This window comes from Nerophis ophidion, linkage group LG04 (assembly GCF_033978795.1).
Source record: "Nerophis ophidion isolate RoL-2023_Sa linkage group LG04, RoL_Noph_v1.0, whole genome shotgun sequence".
Taxonomy (NCBI): domain Eukaryota; kingdom Metazoa; phylum Chordata; class Actinopteri; order Syngnathiformes; family Syngnathidae; genus Nerophis; species Nerophis ophidion.
The window spans coordinates 45978365-46002548 of NC_084614.1; the positions used below are offsets into that span (position 1 = coordinate 45978365).

Consider the following 24184-nt stretch of genomic DNA (forward strand, 5'->3'; position numbering starts at 1 on the left):
TTTTGGACACAATGGGCGGTACATCCTGGGAAAAAGATTCCACTGCAGACATTGTTGCGCACTGAAAACTTCTTACAACTTTGCTGCAGCCGTAGGAAAAGTGTGACTTTCTATGTAAGCGTCTTTGGGACAAGAATCACTGGAAGATCCTAATAAGGTAAGCTAAAAGTACAAGTTAAAGTTAAGCATGTGGAAATATGCGCTAGTCCTCTCAGAATGATGAGTTTTGAAGCGTGGGAAACAATCTTGACACTGTTGTAAAGAAGTCTGCACATTTTGTCAATGTGAAGTCGAATAAGATGTGCAAAAATGAACTGCTGTCATTTCTCTTTACAAAAGTCAGAGTATTTTATAAAAAATCAACTTGACTTGATAAGAATAAAAAATGATTTGCATCAGCTCCCCTCCAACTGCTGCAAGGATACACCCAGCTGCCGCCTGCAGGGATGTTATGCAACACTTGAGAGCTCTTCTTTGGACTGCATGTCTCAGCCAGTAGCCCGGATATTTCCCTCTAAATATATCACAATAAAAACTGTGCAGTCCTGCAGTATAAAGTCTGAACTCAACAACATCCTTTCTGTCAACAGCCACCGAAATCAGTGCCGGTGGTTTGTTGTAACTCTCAGAATAAACTGCAATTGATGTGTTTTTTCAACACTAAATGCCAACTCAAGGGCAAATTTTTTTCCATTGTTATTCAAGGTTCCCAATCTAAACATGATTCATTTGAGTAACAAGACCGAAAGTGGTAACAGGAGTGAGTTTTAAGGATAGTATTGGCAAATCCATTGAATATACTGTTGTCCCATGAAATGTATGTGCCTAGTATGTTGACGCTAAGCATATCCAAGTTATTCAACAACTAAAAATACTGCTAAGATTTTAGTTGCACAATGATATGATACACATCACAATTGTCAAAGTCAAGGCCGGGCGGCCAGATAAAAAAAACATTGTATATTTTACTGTAAAATTCTGGGGACCGAGCTATCAGTTTTTGCTTTCAAAATCTACATTTTCCTTTTTACAGTGTACATAGTAATTTAGTGCATAGGCCAGTAATTCTCAAACTGTGGTGCATGCACTTCTAGTACTTTAAAACATAGCTAGCTGGCGGCTAACTTCCATCCGCATTTGGTAGTGTTTCAACTACTTCCGAATCATTAATCCTTGCCTCTGTTGCACACATGAACAGGAGTCACTGTGTACTGGGTTTTGTTGCTTTATTTCCATTTCTGTTTCGTCACACCGCGTTGGTCCAAATGCATCTCAATGAACGGCAGGAAGTGTAATGTTCTTCTCTGCGCTCCACAGCAATATACAAAATCCAACATCTACACAATGACCTGCACGGTCATTGTAATCACATCAACAAATCTAAATAAATCACATAACGTAGCAGAGTATCTCCACATTTTAGCCTTGAGTTATTTAACTAGTAGCAATATCTGGTCAGTAATGCATCATCTTTCAGGCTATGTCTACACTATCCCGCAAAACCCCTTAAACAAATAATTATTTAGCCAAAGCCCCTTTCAGCCACACTAAACTATTGTTTAAGGTCCCCCTCGTTGGATAATTTTTAACACGGGTAAGTGCGTCGTGTATTTCTTGAATCTGCGGCTATTAGCTTTGTATGGACTCATTGATCATTTACAAACTAAGTTCGGAGAGGAAGTGATGCCCAAAAGACTGCGCCACACACAGGAAGTGATGTCAGAAAGAACGCGCCACAGCCAGCTTCATGATAAAGGGGTTTCGTAACTCGGTGCTAACCACTGGAAATATGAAGGCGAGTCATCCAGACATGCCCGTGTTTCTCCTTCTTCTACATCAGGGGTTGGCAACCCGCGGCTCCGGAGCCGCATGCAGCTCTTTGGCAACTCTGATGCGGCTCAGCTGCACAATCGCCGACCCCCCAGATTGTTGCGGGGAGATTCCGGAATTCAATGCCTCTCCCGGACATCACCCGGAGTCAATGTTCTCCAATTTTCACTCGGACTACAATATTAAGGGCGTGCCGTGATGATATTATTCTTAACGTCCTCTTGAACGTCATCCTGCCCGTCATTCACCGAATGCTATTTGCGTCCTCTTGAACGGCATCGCGCCCGATGATATTATTCTTAACGTCCTCTTGAACGTCATCCACCGAATGCTATTTGCGTCCTCTTGAACGGCATCGCGCCCGTCATTCACGGAATGCTATTTGCGTCCTCTTGAACGGCATCGCGCCCGCCATTCACGAAATTCAATTTCGTGCCGACCGGACACATGCATTTCGCTCCTTCTATCGGCACATGTATGAGATTGCAAGGCATACTGAGTGACACAGAGTACACTGACGGTTGTGATATAAACAACTTTAACCACCGTTAATCACTGTCTTGATTTAAGCCTGCCTCCTTGGTTCATTCTGTCTGGTTGCGTAATTTGTGTTCTCACAACAAGTAACGACTTTGGTTCCCGATTCTGTATTCCTGTTTGCTACCAGCTAGCTTCCACGCTAGGTCCTTTGTTTATGCTAACTCCCATTCTAAGCACCTTTTGTTTTGCCTTTTGTGCCTAGAGCAAGTTTTTCTTTGTTAGGGTCTGATATAATTTTAAACAGGACCTAATACTGTACTGGGGCACACCTGGGCCACAAATAATTCATGTCAGCGTGCAAAGCGCGCAAGCAAAAACATTTTTAGCACTTATTTATCATAAAAAATACATAAATCGTGCTTTAAACTATGAAATCATATCAGATTATGTTTTATGGATCTTTGATTAACCACCTGAAATTAACTAATGCATTTGACCTACTTGTGCACTTTTTTACTCCAGACTTCTAAACTGCTACTAGTAAAAGCAAAAAGGAAGAGCAATGAATCTTTTTGAAATATATATTACAGTAATCATCTGCAAATTTAACATCTACAAAAGTAAAACAAAAAATAAAGCACCCCTACATCTCTGGGTTCTTTTATATTATTTAATTTCCATTTATGGCAATGTGGCTAATCCTATTTCAGATACACAAAACTATAAAATATACACAAAACAATAAAGCCACAGTAGTAGAATAAATGAACAACTGTTGTGTGTCTGTTCAGGGAATTGTTTTCTGAGAAGTAAACTGTAACGTCTCCTTTTCATTTTTGCAAAGTGGTCAATCACTCTGGACAGACATGGAAATATTACAGTAACTGTTATACAGTTGACCAGTGGTTCCCAACTGCTGGGTCGTGACATAAAAGTAGATTGTGTGTCATTTTCAGTGAGTCGCAGTCAGATGTATGCATGGAAAAAAAAAAGTTTAGGGAGAAAAAAATCAAATTGTGGCAACAAAACCAGATATTTTTTGCCATTTTTCTAGCGACTATTAGTGAGTATTTTAGCAAAAGGCAAACCGACTAACAAGTTGGAGGAGGACTCAGGACAGACATGGAAATATATATTTTTTAAAATCCAAACGGGGCAACAAAACCTGATATTTTCAGCCATATTTCTGAAAACAAATACAGAAATGTTACTATTTTTTCTGGAAACAAAACCTGATGCTTTAGCTGTAGCCATTTTTCTGGTGACAAAACAAGATTATTTTAGTCAAAGTCACACCGATTAACAAGACAAGTCTACTGTGCTATTTTTCTGTGAAATAAACTTGAATGATTTAAAAATTTGGCTCACGACTTGATGATATGGAAAAATGTTTTTCTTCCTGTAGATAAACCATTTGAGAAGCACTCAACTCACACATGCTTACTCCAAATCATCATTGATGCAGAACCAGCAGACAATAACCAACATTATGTTTCATGTTCATTGGAAATTCCCATCGACAGCTCGTACAGCAAATTAATATGTTTGTCTTGATACAAGGAATAACGTTAACTAACTTAGCATGAACTTAAGACAATGATTTTGCCTAGCTAGCTAGGACTTCACTTACATCTCTCATTCCTGCTGTTTCTTCTCTGCTGCGGGCCAATAACTTTCTTAAATCCATCTAGGAGTTACAGTTTGAGTCAAATCAAAATCAAAATAATGTAATTAACAAATTGTTGTTGGTTAACGTTACCTACCTCATGCAGTGATTCTCATCCTCTCTCTCTCTCTCTCTCTCTCTCTCTCTCTCTCTCTCTCTCTCTCTCTCTCAACCGAAGTCTCGATCCACACGTGAATAAATTACCATATTAATTAGCCATGTGCTCATTGTTAGTGGAGTGAATACAGTAGCAATCAATTATCATACTGAGTAGTATGTGTGCTGTTGTCTATGTTATATAGACTTAAAATTCTGAAGCGTTTTTTTTTATTGGTGAAATTTTTACTGGGGCACTACAGATCAACAGTGGGGCACGTGCCCCAGTGAAATCTGTCTGGCGACGCCCCTGATTTTAAATAAATCTTTTGTTCTTACCTTCACGCTGTGTCTGAGCCCGACTGCATCCCTGAGAGAATGGCTCCGCATCACAATGCGACCCAATCGTTACAGTACGCAACCAGCCAGAATGAACTAAGGAGGCAGGCTTAAATCAAGACAGTGATTAACAAAAACAGTTGTGCATCTGGAACCCGCGGCAGGTGAAAATAATACGTTACTATGGTAACAAACAGAGGAGCACAAATTGGAACCGAATGAGTCCAAATCAAACAGAAAACCCAAAAAGACTCAAAAATCTAAATCAAAAAATGATCCGGTTAGCGGATCACAACAAAAGCGCTTTACATAGTGAAACCCAATATCTAAGTTACCTTTTTAAACCTGTGTGGGTGGCACTGGGAGCAGGTGGGTAAAGTGTCTTGCCCAAGGGCACAACGGTAGTGACGAGGATGGCGGAAGTGGGGATCGAACCTGCAACCCTGAAGTTGCTGGCACGGCCGCCCTACCAATTGAGCTATACCGCCCCAGATCAGCAAAACATAATCTATGCAACATTTTGACCAAAGAACCAGCATTACATGTTATTTACACCACAAGGAAGTGTGGTCTACATAAAAAAAAATCATAATAATCATTATATGAGCCTTTGTATGAAAATAGACCTGAACAGTCATTGGCAGTGCGCCTTATAATCCAGTGTGCCATATGTTCAGAAAAATATGGTAAATATATTTAAACACACACATAAAAATAATATGGCTCTTATGAAGCCAGAACAAAATCCATGTATCCTCTGCCAAGAAAGTATATTGTGTGGGTATTGAATTTTGTTAATAAAAAAATAATAAAAATGTTACCGTGTGTAAAAATACTGTTTTAGCACAATAAACAATACCACTAAATAATGATAACCGTGATCATTTGGTCCCAATATCTTAATTTAGTCATTTTATTTTTATTTTTTGGTTGAGTATATTTGAGACCCCTCCACCCCCTCCTTAACAGAGACAGAACCTATTTTAGTGCTTTTGGTTGTCATTTTTATTTAAGTGCACAATTTTGCTAAAACACAAAGCATATTTTATTTGTATTATACAAACCCTGTTTCCATATGAGTTAGGAAATTGTGTTAGATGTAAATATAAACGGAATACAATTATTTGCAAATCCTTTTCAACCCATATACAATTGAATGCACAACAGAGACAAGATATTTGATGTTCAAACTCATAAACTTTGTTTTTTTTTTTGCAAATAATAATTAACTTGGAATTTTATGGCTGCAACATGTGCCCAAGTAGTTGGGAAAGGGCCTGTTCACCACTGTTACATCACCTTTTTTTTAAACTACACTCAATAAATGTTTGGGAACTGAGGAAACTAATTGTTGAAGCTTTAAAAGTTGAATTCTTTCCCATTCTTGTTTCATGTAAAGCTTCAGTCATTTAACAGTCCGGGGTCTCCGCTGTCGTATTTTACGCTTCATAATGCGCCACACATTTTCGATGGGAGACAGGTCTGGACTGCAGGCGGGCCAGGAAAGTACCTGCACTCTTTTTTTACGAAGCCACGCTGTTGTAACACGTGCTGAATGTGGCTTGGCATTGTCTTGCTGAAATAAGCAGGGGCGTCCATGAAAAAGACGGCGCTTCGATGGCAGCATATGTTGTTCCAAAACCTGTATGTACCATTCAGCATTAATGGTGCATTCACATATGTGAAGTGAAGTGAAGTAAATTATATTTATTTAGCGCTTTTTCTCTAGTGACTCAAAGCGCTTTACATAGTGAAACCCAATATCTAATGTTTACATTTAAACCAGTGTGGGTGGCACTGGGAGCAGGTGGGTAAAGTGTCTTGTCCAAGGACACAACGGCAGTGACTAGGATGGCTGACGCGGGGATCGAACCTGCAACCCTCAAGTTTCTGGCACGGCCGCTCTACCAACCGAGCTATTTGTGTAAGTTACCCATGCCTTGGGCACTACTGCACCCCCATACCATCACAGATGCTAGGTTTTGAACTTTGCGTCGATAACAGTCTGGATGGTTAGCTTCCCCTTTGGTCCGGATGACACGATGTCGATTATTTCCAAAAACAATTTGAAATGTGGACTAGTCAGACCACAGAACACTTTTCCACTTTGCATCAGTCCATCTTAGATGATCTCGGGCCCAGAGAAGCCGGCGGCGTTTCTGGATGTTGTTGATAAATGGCTTTCACTTTGCATAGTAGTTTTAACTTGCACGTACTGATGTAGCGACAAACTGTATTTAGTGACAGTGGTTTTCTGAAGTGTTCCCGAGCCTTTAGAGATTGATGTCGGTATTTGATACAGTGCCGTCTGAGGGATCGAAGGTCACGGTCATTCAATGTTGGTTTCCGGCCATGCCGTTTACGTGGAGCGATTTCTCCAGATTCTCTGAAGCTTTTGATGATATTATGGACCGTAGATGTTGAAATCCTTAAATTTCTTGCAATTGCACTTTGAGAAACGTTGTTCTTAAACTGTTTGACTATTTGCTCACGCAGTTGTGGACAAAGGGATGTACCTCGCCTCATCCTTTCTTGTGAAACACTGAGCATTTTTTGGGAAGCTCTTTTTATACCCAATCATGGCACCCACCTGTTCCAAATTAGCCTGCACACCTGTGGGATGTTCCAAATTAGTGTTCGATGAGCATTCCTCAACTTTATCAGTATTTATTGCCATATTTCCCAACTTCTTTGTCACGTGTTGCTGGCATCAAACTCTAAAGTTAATGATTATTTGCAAAACCAAAAATGTTTACCAGTTTGAACATCAAATATGTTGTCTTTGTAGCATATTCAACTGAATAGGGTTTGAAAATTATTTGCAAAACATTGTATTCCATTTATATTTACATCTAACACAATTTCCCAACTCATATGGAAGCAGGGTTTTTATATGTTTTATTTCATGGGAAAAATTTTTAGGTGATTTAGTGGAATGGCCCTTATTTTTAAACGTTCACATTTATTGATGTTTGTCTTTATGTTTATAGGTTTTAATTTACAAGCACAGCACCATGTGGCTAAGGGTGGTAGCTTTGGCCCTCCTGGCTACAGCAGCATCGGCTGCCCTGAGCAACCACGCTGCCACCTTGGCTGACAGCTCTGCCAACTTGGCGTTTAGTCTCTACCAAAACTTAGCCAAGGAGAAGAGCGAAGAAAACGTCCTCTTTTCTCCGGTGGTGGTCGCCTCTTCTCTGGGTCTCGTCGCTCTCGGGGGCAAAGCCTCCACCGCCTCTCAAGCCAAAAAAGTTTTGAAAGCCGACAAAGTGACGGACGAGCAGCTTCATTCGGGCCTGGCGGAGATCCTGGCTGAGGTCAACGACCCCAAGACGCGCAACATCACCTGGAAGATAAGCAACCGTCTCTACGGACCCAGCTCTGTCAACTTTGAGGATGCCTTTGTGAAGAGCAGCAAGAAACATTACAGTTGTGACCACTCCAAAATAAACTTGAAAGACAAAACAAGTGCGCTAAAGTCCATTAATGAATGGATCCTTAAGTCCACGGGTGGCAAAGCGCCAATGATGACAAACAACGTAGAAAATACTGATGGCGCCATCCTCATCAACGCCATGTTTTTCAAACGTGAGTATATACATACAGTCATTGGTGTGCCGTTAGGGCCAACAATGTCTTCTCTATTGGCCTAACATAAATTATGATCATAAAATAATAACAGTACATTTTAATGTACTTTCCATAAAGTATTCATATTCTCTTCATGTCTTATTAGGCTTTAGTAATCCTTTTTTTTTTTACGTTTTAGCTTTTATACAATCAGCATTCAGCTAGCTGGTTGCCAGCGGTGTATGAATTCTGCCAGATAGACAACTAATAGACAGTTGCGATTGTTAAGACCTGATCAAGGAGGTGACCCCAGGATGTAGAGACGGGAGGCAAGGTAGAATTACAAAAAGGAGAATATTTAATGAGTCCAAAAAGCGTAACAAAAGGTGATGGGGCAGAAGTGCACACCATGAATAAACAAACTAAAACAGGTTCCTCGGTGGTCGGCAGGGAAAAAGGCCAGGGCGCACTGAGCACAGCAAAAAGTCCAACACAAAATCCTCTTTACCTCAGGTGGGCTAGGAAGCAAACACAAAGAGGTGACGGCTTGCAGGAAAAAGGAGAGACAACATACCAGGACTGACAAAGTGAAGCAGGCACATGCACGTGGGAAGTGCAGTAGACAATAACCGGCAGGACCCAGCTGTCAGCGAAGAGCTTAAATACTCCTAGGTAGAGATATGTGGTAGTTATGCCTCGCTGGGGACTAATTAATTGTACAGAACAGACACCATAAAAGAGAAGGCAGGGAAATGAGAAAACACAACAGCGATGGCCAAACAGATCACCAATTCTTGACAGCCCATCTTGGTAGCCTTATGCTAAACATGACTATGATTGGATTCTCACTTGTCACTCCCAAGGGTGAATTCAATCACAAGTTGTAATTTGCGAAAAGCAAGAGGCACCGGAGCCATACTCGGCCAACAGAGAAATCCTCGTTTCTCACTTATTTAACTCACAAAGCAAAAGTTCAAAGATTTTATTTATTTATTTTGCCACATTTAATATGTTCTTTACAATTATTTTAATTTTGACGGTAACTCGTAAGGCCGTGGTTCTCAACCTTTTTTCAGTGATGTACCCCCTGTAAACATTTTTTTCAATTCACGTTCCCCCTATTCAGAGCAAAAAAAATGTTAGTTGAAAAAAAGAGATAAAGAAGTAAAATACAGCACTATGTCATCAGTTTCTGATTTTTTTAAATTGTATAACAGAGCAAAATATTGGTAATTTTTAGTGGTTTTTGTTGAACTATTTGGAAAAAAAATATATGAAAATAACTAAAAACTTGTTGAAAAATAAGCAAGTGATTCAATTATAAATAAAGATTTCTACACATAGAAGTAATCATCCACTAAAAGTGCCCTCTTTAGGGATTGTAATAGAGATCCATCTGGATTCATGAACTTAATTCTAAACATTTATTCACAAAAAAGAAATCTTTAACATCAATATTTATGGAACATGTCCACAAAAAGTCTAGCAGTCAACACTGAATATTGCATCTTTTCAGAGTTTATGAACGGACATTCCTATTTTGTTGAAGTATTATTCAATAAATACATTTATAAAGGATTTTTTAATTGTTGCTATTTTTAGAATATGTAAAAAAAAAAAAATCTCACGTACTCCTTGGCATACCTTCAAGTACCCCCAGGGATACGCGTAACCCCATTTGAGAACCACTGACTTAAGGTATGTTTTAAATGCTGATGCGGGTTCATTGATTTTTAAATGTGCCGAAACATAGCCTGTTTTTACACTGTTGAGGTGTTTCAATATCCAGTGGTGCACAAGTTTGTTTCTGTGTAGTATTACTCCCGCCGTGGTATTGTGGTGACATAAATGACGGTATTTTGAGGGGTACTTATTGAAGTCAGACTAAGTAGGACATCTCTAAAGGCCGGGGTGGGAAACGCACAGCCCGCCACTGCATACAGTACATATAATATATACATGATATATCCACACTAGTACCTCAGTTTTCACGCGCACCACTTTCCATATAGTTAGTTTTTTGACAAAACCTTTTGGTATAGTTTTGCACAGTTTTTTTGTATAATGTCTCACAGACAAATTAGGCAGTTTGCTCGTATATCCATCCATTCATTCTCCACCGACCATTACCCTTGGGGTCGCGAGCTACAATCGGGCGGAAGGCGGGGTACACACTGGACAAGTCACCACCTCATCACAGGGCCAACACAGATAGACTGACAACATTCACACTTGCTCGTATATCCATCCATCCATTTTTTACCGCTTGTCCCTTTTGGAACCATGGGGGGGTGCTGGAGCCTATTTCGGCTGTATTCGGGCGGAAGGCAGGGTACTCATCCCACTAAAATGAATTTCCAAACAAATAATCCCTCGCTTTGATGATTTAGTATCTGTACTTTATCATTTGAGTACGACTGAAAAAATAATCCCCATGGGGCAGAAGAAAGTTGTGAGTGCCAGCACTTTGATAAAGAAGGTTAGAAACACTATTGATTTCAAGAAATTAGTCATTAGATAGTACAATACAATAGAATACAATTTGTTAAGATCATGGTAAAAATGCACAGCACAATAAACATCTGTCTTTTGCGCTTTAATGTTTTTCTAGGCGAAAATTTCTCTTATTCGTAATCTTCCACCCAGCCTGCGGACACGCCTACCTGCGCAAATAACACAAAAATGCTTGAGTGAAAAATTAAGGTGGGCTCGTTGGTAATGGTGGACTTTGACATGACGCCTTTTTTGCGGTTGTGTGAAAATTGTGAAATAAGGAGTTTTACTACCATTGGTGAATGTTTTTTAAATATAAAAAAAATAACACTTTAAATTTGAAAAGGCCGTATCAATCCAGACAGTTTGTCACCGTGGTGATGTGTCGCCATGGTGATGTAGTGGGAGTGACAGCTGACAGTTTGAGAATAACTGTCAATCAAATCAATGGATTGGATTGATAGATTCTGCATCAAATTTCTTGAGATATAAGGTGGCAAGAAATATTTATATAATGAATAAAGCTGGGGGCAGCACGGTGGAACAGGGGTTAGTGCATGTGCCTCACAATACGAAGGTCCTGAGTAGTCCTGAGTTGTATCCCGGGCTGCGGATCTTTCTGTGTGAAGTTTGCATGTTCTCCCCGTTACTGCGTGGGTTCTTCCCACCTCCAAAGACATGCACCTGGGGATAGGTTGATTAGCAACACTAAATTGGCTCTAGTGTGTGAATGTGAGTGTGAATGTTGTCTGTCTATCTGTGTTGGCCCTGCGATGAGTTGGCGACTTGTCCAGAGTGTACGCCGCCTTCCACCTGAATGCAGCTGGGATAGGCTCCAGCACCCCCCGTGACCTCAAAAGGGACGAGCGGTGGAAAATGAATGGATGGATGGAATAAAGCTGGGTTCTAGACAAGAAGTCCTCAAACAGTTTTCACCAAGTACCACTTAAGAAAAAGCTTAGCTTTACAACTACCATAATAATGACCAATGTTAAAATACGGTAGCGTAATTCATTATATAACATGTTTATTTAATATTTTTGGCCACTGTAACATTACAAACAGTTTGAACAGTAACGCTGTAATTAAATATAGGAAAATAAAACACTGTTCTTTAATCAATTGATTCTTTGGAGAACAACTCAATCAATCAATCAAAAATTACCCGTATAGCCCTTAATCACAAGTGTCTCAAAGGGCTTCACAAGCCACTACTACATCCTTGGCTCAGATCCCACATCAGGGCAAGAAAAAACTCAACCCAATGGGATGACAATGTGGGCGACCGGTGCAATGGACGTCGAGTGGATCTAGCATAATATTGTGAGAGTCCAGTCCATAGTGGGGGCCAGCATACCAGTAGTGGTACAAGTACCACAGATTGAAAATCACTGTTCGAAACCAAAAAATCAGTACACATTCTTTACTGCTTGCTAGTGTTACCATATTAAAGTTAATGTGTAGAAATATGGGGAAATAATTACAAAATTACATTACGTTCACTAACCATGTTACAATAATACATAATGTTCGATATGGAGAACACACAAACCCTTTATTTATTACATCCAATATATAAAATACAATGATTTGATGCCTTTGCAAGGAGCTAAAATTATGCACAAAGCAAATTACAACCTACATCCGTTTTCTACTGCTTATTCCCTTTGGGGTTGCAGGGGGCGCCGGAACCTATCTCAGCCACAATCGGGGGGAAGTCAGCGTACACCCTGGACAAGTCGCCACCTCGCAGGGCCAACACAGATAGACAGACAACATTCACACTCACATTCGTAAACCAGGGCCAATTTAATGTTACCAATCAACCTATCCCCAGGTGCTTGTCTTTGGAGGTGGAAGGAAGCCGGGAGAACCCACTTATAACCTGTTACCCAAAAATGCACAACAATTATTCCCAACAAAAGAGGAGAAATATAACTTTATAAAATGTAACAGACAAGTTTTACTTTCACCACTTAACACATTTAGCATATCAGTGTTTTCCGCTGCTTCTGCCATCACACGTACGAGATTGCAAGGCATACTTGTTCAACAGCCATACAGGTTACACTGAAGGTTGTGATATAAACAACTGTAACACTCTTACTAGTATGCGCCACACTGTGAACCCACACCAAACAAGAATGACAAACACATTTCGGGAGAACATCCTCGCTGTAACACAACATGAACGGAACAAAACAAATACCCAGAATCCCATGCATCCCTAACTCTTCCTGGCTACGTTATACACCCCCGCTAGCACCAAACCCCGCCCCCGACCCCACCAACCTCAACGGACGCACGGTTGTGGTGGGCGGGCTTATATATACATACATATATATATACATATATATGTATACATGTATGTATGTCTGTATATATGGACATACATATATATATATATGTGTATAAATCCATATATATGTGTATATATACATATATATCTGTATATATATATATATATATATATATATCTGTATATATATATATATATATATATATATATATATATATATATATATATATATATATATATATATATATATATATATATACCGGTATATTCATACCTTCCATTTGTATTTCTGTTTGAGTATCTATTTTTGTGTTTCCAAGTAACAATATTTTAGTTTTAATTAAAGTCAAGGATAATCTGCTTTTATCAAACCATCTTATTAGTGTGCTTATGTCTACTATAATAGTTGAGTTAAGTTGAGTTTGTTTCGAACATGTTATCAGTACTTCCCGTGAGTTTACCTCTGAGCAGAATTCAGTAGTATCATCTGCAATTAGTATTAGCTTCAGGTCTTTTGTGTCTTTACAAATGTCATTGATACAGTCCCAGAAGTGGCCCCTGATCCCTGAACCCCATCTAAGCACTATGTTGTGGGATCTCCGAGTCTCACATATTGCATCATGTTAATTAAGTAGCTTTTGACCCAGTACAAAACTACACCCGTAATGCTGAATTGTTCTAATTTCTCAATTAGGATATTGTTATTGAATGGTTTTGATAGATTCATAAAGACTGCAGCTGCACACTATGATGCAGCTGCACCCTGTTTTGTCCAGGGTGTACGCCGCCTTCCACCAGAATGTAGCTGAAATAGGCTCAAGCACCCCCGCGACCCCGAACAGGACAAGCGGTAGAAAATGGATGGATAGGCCTTTACAAGAGGGAAAAGCGGTAGAACATGGATGGATTGTCTCCGTCTCAAAAAGGAATCCAATTGCGGATTAGTAAAAAGTCTATTTAATAACAAAAAATCACTGGATAAATAATTTAAGAGTAACAAAAAAACTCAGCTCCAGGAAGACGGGGTCAAAAGTCTCTTCAGCATCTGAGGAAATAGAAAAAACAGGACTCAAAAAAAAGGTTCAGGACAAAAGGTCAAAATGATAGCGTTCAGGTTAGAGTGTACCACAGGCAACAGACGAACTGGCACTGGCTGGGTGGAGATCCAGGGCTTAAGTCAGGTCGTTGATTAGGTGCAGGTGGGCTTGGATGGCTGACAGCACACCTGCAACTGACGACCAGGGAGAGACTTGCAGATACAAGAGGGGGAAAAAAAGACAGGAGAACCGCCCTCATGACATGGATGGATAGATTTCTTTAGTTATTTCAATTAGTGCCATTTTCATTATTTAAATGGATTTTACATTGTTTTCTGCATGTAAAACTTTATTATTTTTTAAAAAACAGGTATTGTGTTTTTTGGTCATTGATGGGCGTTTTGGAACAAATTACTAACGACAACTAAAGTACTACATCTCACCCAAAGTAGTTAAAGAATTTGAATCCCTATTGGCCAACATCAAGAAATGTCAAAACTTTGTGCAGCCTACAAGACATTAGCCACCAGATACTAAACCACATATTGTATTTAAATGATCAAACATTTTAAATAATGAACTTTAATCAATTATATTTTTGTAGATATTTTGTTGACATATTGTTTTGAACCTAAACAAAACCTACCAGGAAAAACTGATTAAAAATACAGCAGTACATAATATACAGTACATTACATAACAACAAATTGTTTATTACATTGACTTGGTAAATAATAAGATCTATTTTTTCTCAGCTCACTGGGATCAACTGTTCCATCCCAAGATGGTGGACAAGCGTGGATTCATGGTCTCCCGTAGTTACACTGTCTCTGTCGAGATGATGCATCGCACAGGTGGGTGGCGCTAAACACACATAATATTATTCACCAGTTGCGGGTATGTGGAACTAAATAGCGATAGTATCGATACCGAGGTCTGTATTGTTATCAGATCGATATTAACGTGATGACATTGATACTTTGCAGGTTATTGTCAATACATTGAATTTCCTCAGAGTCTCTCTCTCTCTCTCTCTCTCTCTCTCTCGCTCTCTCTCTCTCGCTCTCTCTCTCTCTCTTGCAAATAATGTTTTCAAAATCATATTTTCGTAGCTGACTGTTTACACTGGAAGTAAAATGTAAACTTTGTTGGACTCCAGTGTAAACGCACACAGGCCCCAATGTGGTCCCAATGTGGCCTCAGTGTCACTTGCATGAGCCGTTCGATAAAGGCAAAACAAAGGAAGTTGGTCGGATTTTGTAAATGAACAAGGTAGTCGCTATTACTGCTACAAAATAAAATCAAAATCAGCATACCTTAAAAATTAGTGTTTTTTACATTGAAATAAAAAAGTAATATAATATATTCATGGATACATACATATATATATATATATATATATATATATATATATATATATATATATATATAAATATATATATATATATATATATATATATATATATATATATATATATAAATATATATATATATATATTTATTTATATATATATATATATGTATATATATAAATATATATACATATATATATCTTAGGGTTGTACGGTAGTATAGTACCGCGGTACTAATGAATCATATTCGGTACTATACCGCCTCTAAAATGTCATATGTCCACTGATGTTTAAAAACTCTACACTCGAAGTCTAATTTATGTTTCCCCAACGATTTCGCCATTTTTTCCCCTCGTGCACTAATTGACTGAAAGATCGCACACTTGCCACCTTTGTGGCACAAGCGTGATGACGTCCCATTACCACTGGGAAAATGCATTTTTCGACAATATGATTTGTTTGAGCGGTTAGGAGACCCAATAACAAGCGGTAGAAAATGAATTGATGGATGGGCAAAAAAGAAAAGTAAAAAAATAATAATAATAAAAAAATAAATATACTGTATATATATATATATATATATATATATATATATGTATATATATATATATAAATATATATATATATATATATATATATATACTTGGTATTACCCGCGGGCCAGATTTTGGATGTTAGCGTGCCTTATCGGCCTAGGAAGCCCAGTAACAAGTGTTAGGAAATTAATTGATGGATGGGCGAAAAAGGAAAGATTTAAAAAATATATAATATATATATATATATATATATATATATATATATATATACATATATATATATACGATTTTATATATATATATATATATATATATATATATATATATATATATATTTTTTTTTTTTTTTTTACTTGGTATTACCCGCGGGCCAGATTTTGGATGCGCGCGTGCCTTATCTGCCTATGAGACCCAGTAACAAGGGGTAGAGAATGGATTTTAGGATGGGCGAAAAAGGACGGATTAAAAAATAATTATATTAAAAAAATTAATAAATACAAATTTTATTTACTTTTTAGCCAGGACTACTCACGGGCCAGATTTTGGATGCTGGCGCGCCGTATCTGCCTAGGAGACTCAGTAACAAGCGGTAGAAAATGAATTGATGGATGTGTGAAAAAGAACAGATAAAAAAAATAATAATTAAAAATAAATAAATAAAAATAATCATTTTTTGTACATGGTACTACCCGCTGGCCGGATTTTGGAGTTTGCACCATCTTTGTATCTGCCGTCGACTTCCCTCAGACACTGGCCTCAAGACACCCCTCCGACTATCAGTTACTATTTAATCTCACTAAAACACTAACACATAGAAAAATAAGGGATTTCCCAGAATTATGCTAGTAAATGTGTCTAAAAACATCTGAATCCGTCCCAATGCAATCACCTTTTTTTTTTTTTTTACTTAATTTTTTAATTATTTTTTTCTCCAGTCCTTCGCTGTCAATATCATCATTCACAAATCTTTCATCCTCGCTCAAATTAATAGGGAAATTGTCATTTTCTCGGTCCGAATAGCTCTTGCTTCTGGAGGATCCCATTAAAAACAATGTAAGGACGTGAGGAGCCCTCACCCGACTTCCGGTAGAGGCAGGGCTTTTTTATCAGCACCAAAAGTTGCGAACTTTATCGTGGATGTTCTCTACCAAATCCCTTCAGCAAAAATATGGCAATATGGCGAAATGATCAAGTGTGACACAAAGAATGGACCTGCTATCCCCGTTTAAATGAGAAAATCTCATTTCAGTAGGCCTTTAATAATTATTTTTCGACCACTTGTCCTTAATAATTTTGACAAAGTAATAGAATGGAAAATTACAAAATATGTTACTGCATATGTCAGCAAATTAATTAGAAGCCTTTGTTTGTTTACTTACTTATTAAGGTAAGTGGTCTTGCATGTTCACTATTTTATGTAAGGACAAACTTCCAATAAGAAACATACGTTTAATGTACCCTAAGATTTTTTGTAAAAATAAGGCCAATAATGCAATTTTTTGTGGTCCCCGCTATTTAGAAAAGTATCGAAAAGTACCGAAAAGTATTGAAATACATTTTGGCACCGGTACCAAAATATTGGTATCGGGACAGCAGTAATATATATATATGTATCTATAGTGTAATATATTTGGAAGGGTTCTGTTCTTTGTATGCCTCTTAAGTAGGGACAACACAGACATCAGCATAGTATTTTAAGTCACATACCTGAACTACTTATGCAATGTTTGTAACATGTAAGCAAATGTACCGCCGTGTCAATTTAGGTCCTTCAACAATCTATATTTGTAATCCATATTAATATATTAAATATATAGCCTTTTATTTGTGCACTATTGACTAGTGATGCACCAAAAATTTGGCCGCCGGGAACAGACTCAGCTCACTGAAACTGGATGTTGTGATGACGGATCCACATTGGGTGGCAAGTTGTGTCTTTACCAATGCGCACGAATGACATAGCTCGTCCAAAGATGGCGAAAATAATTACATTCGGGTTGCATTTCCGTTTAGTCTGAAGTCGCATTTGAACTACCTCCTGTTGTGAAAAAAACATTATTATTGGATCAGGAGAAAAAAATGTAATCAGTATCACTCAAGCGCAAAAAAAAATCACAATTGGTGTGCTTTAATCTACTGCTAACCTAGTCAAACTTTCTCCGTTCTCCTCTTCCGACTCCACTTACGACTGACTGTATTTTTATATTGACACTTGTGTTATGTTGTGGGATTTTTTTCTCAAGTAAAATTTTAAATAAAAATTGTATGCTAATACTTAATATAATAATAATAGTATAATTGTTGTTTGAAATTAATTTCAGTCCTTTGCTTTCATTGTTTCACCAAATTCAAATTCACTAAAGTATTGGTAACGGCGACATTATCCCTGTCTCTACTTGGTATCATATAGATATCAAAATTCCCAGTATTGCTCACTCCTAATTTTCAATTAAAATAATTTGGGATTCGGGATTACAATAAAGAACGAAAGTGCTGGTATATTTAAACAGGAACTGCACTTTTTTTGAATTTTGCCTATCGTTCACAGTCATTATGAAATACATGACGACTGATGTATTTTTTTTAATGTATTCTAAATAGTAAATAAATGCGATCACAAGTCTGCTCACAATGTAGTCCATTGCAGCCGCTCTTTTCTGCCTATAAAGCCCTGAAAAACACATCCAAACACCTCCATTAAGGTTTTATATACATGATGTAAGTATATATGTAATATAGTAACGTGCACATTTATAAATACATTCATTATCTACGTATTTTGCTAATTTTAAGCATATGCGACACATTCTTTTATAACATCACTGATTATTACTCACTGCAGACATTATGAGAGCTAACACACATGATAAAGCATCACATACTGTACAAGGTCTGCAGTGATGAGGATGCTGACTGCTAGAATGTACATATATTCCCATTTAGGTAAAGAAAAAAGGGATGGAACCAAAGCGTCTTTTCGTGTCCTTCTTGTCATTACCGGGTCTAAATTGGATGTTAAAGTGTACCAACTTGTTGGAATACGTCCTCGTATGATCCAGATGAGAGGCATGATTTATGATCTACAATAAAGATTGACGAGCAGGAAGCAGCTGATCCGTCGATGATGTCAACATTGGCAAACAAGCTCGTGGCCACAGCGCCGCAATAAATAGTTAGTCTGTGTTAGTGCTTATGATAATGGGGAATAAATGGCGCTTTTTGGATGTTTCTTATTGGGTTTTATGGGTTGAAAAGAGAATCTCCCACTGGCTCTACTGTAAGCAGACTTTTAATTTATTCACGAGTTAGAACACATTAAAATACTACATCTGTCATCATGTTTTTCATAATGATTGTGAACAATAGGCAAAATTCCCAAAAGAAGTGCAGTTCCACTTTAAAGTTATAAGATGACAACAAACAACCTTATAAGTCTAAACTGGAATATTTGAAGGACAATGTGGTAATTTGAAGACAATATCTTCAAAATATTGCGAGCCCAAAAGCAGGCATGTGATTTGACTACAATGAAAAAGACTGAAAAAATTTCCCGGGGTCTGGCGGACGAAGCCCCCCTATCAGGTCCGGGGCGGTGCTCTGGTTGGCGAACAAGGTGGGCAATGCCCCCCGAAGCTCCTGGTTTTTCACCAATTTAACATACTAAAATTAACAAAGAAAGCACCATTTGAAGAAAATATTTTAGTGTTTAAAGACATGAAAACATCATTAATAGAACATACATACCCCAATTATCCTAATGAATCACTGGTTCAGTCCCAACAGTATTTAGTCACTAATATTTACATCTTGTGTTCATTTCACATCCACAGGTGTCACATTGATCAGTGTTATTATCTACAGTTTATTTACAGTATTACAACATTACTTCAGTTCACTTCACACACTTACTTGCTCGGAGACCTTTCTTTGCAAATTTCTGAGCAGCCTGCATTTTCCTTTTGGTCTCTGCTTTTGTAGCTTCTTTTTTGGATTTCACTGCCAACTTCTGCCTCGAGTATTATATACAAATTTATTTCAAAGAAATTGTTAACTGGAATCAATAATGCGACTCTATGAATTTCTGTAATTTCATAATATATTTTCATGTGGCTTTTTATTTTTAGAAAAAAACATTTATATTTAGCAAAGCAATCATTGGGTAATATTTAAAAGAAACATGCGTATTTCGCAAGCAAATATTTTTTAGCTTACCTCATTATTAACTACCCTGTCTGAAACTGAAGTGGGTTGTTTGGGTGGATCTTTCCTCTCGATGTCTACGGCAGTTGTCGATGTAAACAAAGGATGAAGTCCGTAAGGTTTGCTCACTTTCGGTTGACATCGAAAAGTACCAGCAAGTGAAAAGTTCGTTTTCCTTGCTTCAAGTTGTTTCATATCTTTTTGGCGTTTTGCATGTACTTCCTAAGCCTTGAAACCTCGTGATCATAGTCAATATTATCATGGTACCACGTGCACAAAACTTTTCCAGGACGATCGATTTTCCGAATAAAATCGCCGGACAAAGTCGTAACTTCCTTCTTCCCAACAGTATCAGTGATTTCCCTTTCCATCCAGTCCCATCGAAACTTATTTTTGACATGTTTATCAATTTCTTTTACTCGTGAAGCGTCCTTTCTCTCGAGAACCGACATCGTTTACATTTGGAAAATGGCGGTTATAACGTCATCATTCATAACAGATGTCCTGATTGGTCACGAGGAACATATCGACCAATCAACTGCGGCGTAATATTATATTACGCCGTAGTTGATTGGTCGACACTTTTTTTCCCCCCGAGGTTAAAAAAGACGGAATTCCGACTTTAGACGGAAAAATCACATGCCTGCAAAGTTGACTGCTGAGGTTCTTGTCAAATGACGCTTTTTTAAACATTCAACAATAAAGATATGTTGATGAAGTAGTCAAAACGTGGAATATTTTATTATTAAAAAGAAAATGTTGTTGAAATTACCCATTTATAGGCAGCACGATGGAAAATGGGTTAGTGCGTCTGCCTCACAATACGAAGGTCCTGAGTAGTCCTGGGTTTAATCCCGGGCTCGGGATCTTTCTGTGTGGAGTTTGCATGTCCTCCCCATGACTGCGTGTGTTCCCTCCGGGTACTCCGGCTTCCTCCCACTTCCAAAGACATGCACCTGGGGATAGGTTGATTGGCAACATTAAATTGGCCCTATTGTGTGAATGTGAGTGTGAATGTTGTCTGTCTATCTGTGTTGGCCCTCCGATGAGGTGGCGATTTGTCCAGGGTGTACACCGCCTTCTGCCCGATTGTAGCTGAGATAGGCACCAGCGCCCCCCACGATCCCAAAGGGAATAAGCGGTAGAAAATGGATGAATGGATGGATGGATGGGTTATGCTGTGTTGCAAAAAGACTAAATCAACAAATGTCTTGAAAGAAGCAGTAAAAAGTTAACATTTGTTTCATCAGGTGTTTATGGCTTCTCTGATGACCCAACCAATCAGCTATCAATCCTGAGCATGCCGTTGGCTGCTAAGAAGTCCACTGTTGTGTTCATCATGCCATACCATGTGGAGAATCTAGACAGACTGGAGAAGATGCTGACCAGGAAGCAACTGGACACTTGGATGAGCAAACTGCAGCAGACTGCAGTGGCGGTGTCTTTGCCCAAAGTCACAATGGAAGTCAGTCACAACCTGAAGGTAAAAGTCAACTTATAGTATGTTTGTTGACACTCATCCCGGTCTTGTTTGGTTGCTCTTTTACCTTAACCACTATACAGTCAGTGACCAGATCAATGCATACTTCACTACAAACATAGGTGAGGAGACTCTGACTTGTGTGCTCACTAGAAAATATCACTTCAAAATAGAGCCTGATGTATCTTTAGATGAAACGGTTGCTGCGAATAAGTGACATGCATTCAAGTAATATGTTTAAAAATGTTACTGGATGACATTCTGCTGAAAAAAAAGTGTGTATTTGTGCATTTTTGTACAAATATTGGGGTCTTTTCTTAAGCAAATTGTAATTATGCAAGCCAGTAATCACATGTAATTAATTATGATTAATCCAAATTCCAAAATCCGATTATCTGGTTTAAAAAATCTAACATTTGACCGCCCTGATTATTAATTATTTCTGCTACATTATATTTATCTATGTTTTTTTCACACTAGTTATCATGAAACATCTATACGAATAATTTTTGCATATTATTTGGCATATCAATTGTAACAAAACGTTTATAAAACAGGTTACATGTTTACTAAAGCTACAGTCAGCTAAGCTAAGTCAAGCTGCCTCTTTTCAACCTTTGTGGATAAACTTCCGTGTATTTTTATACCGTACTTTACTCAAACTGCATGATACTTCTGTCTGTCTTCAGAAACACCTTGATAAGTTGGGCTTGACTGATGCGGTGAACAAATCCAAAGCAGACTTGTCCAACATCTCTGGGAAGAAGAACCTCTATTTGTCCAGTGTTTTCCACATGGCTGCCATTGAACTGGGCACGGAAGGAAATGAGATTGACACCAGCGTCTTCAACAATGAGATGTTGAAGTCTCCTAAACTTTTCTATGCAGACCATCCTTTTATCTTTTTGGTGAAGGACCAGAATACAACCGCCATCCTGTTCATTGGAAAAATGGTCAGGCCAAACAGGGAAAAGATGAGGGATGAATTATAATTTTGGGATGAGTGTGTTGTGTACATTCCTGTCTCACACTAATGCCGTTCTGCAACATATGAGGGCATGTGTCTTAAATCAAACTGTAGTATTTGGTGTATTAATTGTGAAAAAGACTAATGACTTGAATCGTATGAAAACGGAGATAAGCTACTTCAATGCCAGCCCAATGAGAAAACCATTTTTTACTTGAACGATGTCGTAACACATTTTCTAAGACTTTTTGGCGAATTGAACAATTGCTCTTGTTTTTTGTCAAGTCCAAATATTTTTTTTTTAAGATTTGTCGCCTTCCTGTTTACTTGGGTCAGCAATCCTTACAAAATACAGTTTGAATCTTAAAAAGATGATGGCATGTATTGTCTTTGGTGTTCATTTTTCTTTACCAATTGTAGAACTTTAATGGTACTGAATGATGTAGTATTCATAAATGGTTGATTTATACAGGCTAGTAAGGTAAAGTTTTGTACCTGACAAGTTTCGGCTACATTGCTTCTGCACCCTTCATCAGAGGTGTCAAGTGATGTTAGCGTGACGTTGTCTGTGACGTGTTATATGGATTGTTCCATCCCACCTGAAGTGGTGGGATGGCGGTGTCCCCTGGGGTGCGCCGGGGGTAGGGCGGGGCACCCCCTGTCGTCTGGATGTCTACCAAACGGCCGGGGGCGGCCCTGCAAAACTGTGTCCCCGGCAGGGGCGGTTCTAGGCATGCTTATATGAGGGGGCAGTCAGAAATGTGAAGGGGGCATCATGTGTACACATCATGCTCCAGCACTTTTTTTCCTGTGCTTATAGTAACAATGCTTTCTTCATTGAAATGGGTCTTTAGCTATGTGTCCAACCCCAACCTGGAGTAGTGGATTGCACTTTGTTAGGCCTCTACCTTCAGACCTGTCCAACTTGGGTGTCCCACCTGAAGACCAAGCTCCTGCTGGTATAGCTCTTACGGTCACTGAGGCACGCAAACCCCCTGACCACAATAAGGTGGCAATCCCTCAGGGGGGGAAACATTAACAGCGCTGCCATATTTCCGACAGGGGAAACAGAAGCAGGCGTCTCGCACCACAGAATACTGTAGCCATGGTCGTGTGCGGTACCAGGCAGGATTGAATGATCTTAATGTTGTACCAGATGCACGCTTTGGGTAGCCACCCAGTATTGGCTGAGATGGTGCGTTGCCATTTAAGTCACTGGGTAGCTGAGCAGGCTGCTTTGGGGGAGCGTTTGTTGGGGGAACGGAGGGAGCTATTGCAGGAGAAACAGTGCTTGCGGGTGCTAAAGGTGCAGTATTGCTAGCTGCTGTCCCTGATGTACTAGCAGTAGCATCATTGCTACTACTACATGCAGGAGCAGGACTAGACTTTTTAAATGCTCTGAAAAATGGATGCATTACAGAGCATTAACTTTCTCTTTGTGAGCTGCTGGAAGCTGGAGCAGAAAATAAGTAAGCTTGAACAACAACAGAAAAAACCTGCTGTGATTACATGAAGAAAAACAACAACAGTACAGGACTACAGCCTGGGGCGGGGCTTTACGTGGGGGTCTGTCAGACACAGGTCACTTGTCTTCAGTTTGTCACATGCAGTGGACGTGGGCCAGGGGCGTTGCCAGACAGATTTCACTGGGGCAAGTGCCCCACTGTTGCGCTCGGGGACCAGTTTTGGTGATTTAACCCCCAATTACAACCCTTGATGCTGAGTGCCAAGCAGGGAGGTAATAGGTCCCATTTTTATAGTCTTTGGTATGACTCAGCCGGGGTTTGAACCAGGGGCGTCGCCAGACATATTTCACGGGGGCACGTGCCCCACTGTTGATCT

The 24184-nt window shown here is 38.9% G+C and overlaps 1 protein-coding gene across 1 annotated transcript; it reads left to right on the plus strand.

Moving 5' to 3' along the window:
* Window positions 1-22714, plus strand: LOC133551461 (serpin H1-like). Its single transcript, XM_061898178.1, has 5 exons — window positions 1-157; window positions 7402-7996; window positions 14563-14661; window positions 21146-21378; window positions 22065-22714. The coding sequence occupies exons 2-5, from the start codon at window positions 7426-7428 to the stop codon at window positions 22365-22367; spliced, it is 1206 nt and encodes a 401-aa protein (XP_061754162.1). The 5' UTR covers window positions 1-157; window positions 7402-7425; the 3' UTR covers window positions 22368-22714.
* Window positions 22715-24184: the final 1470 nt, after the last annotated feature.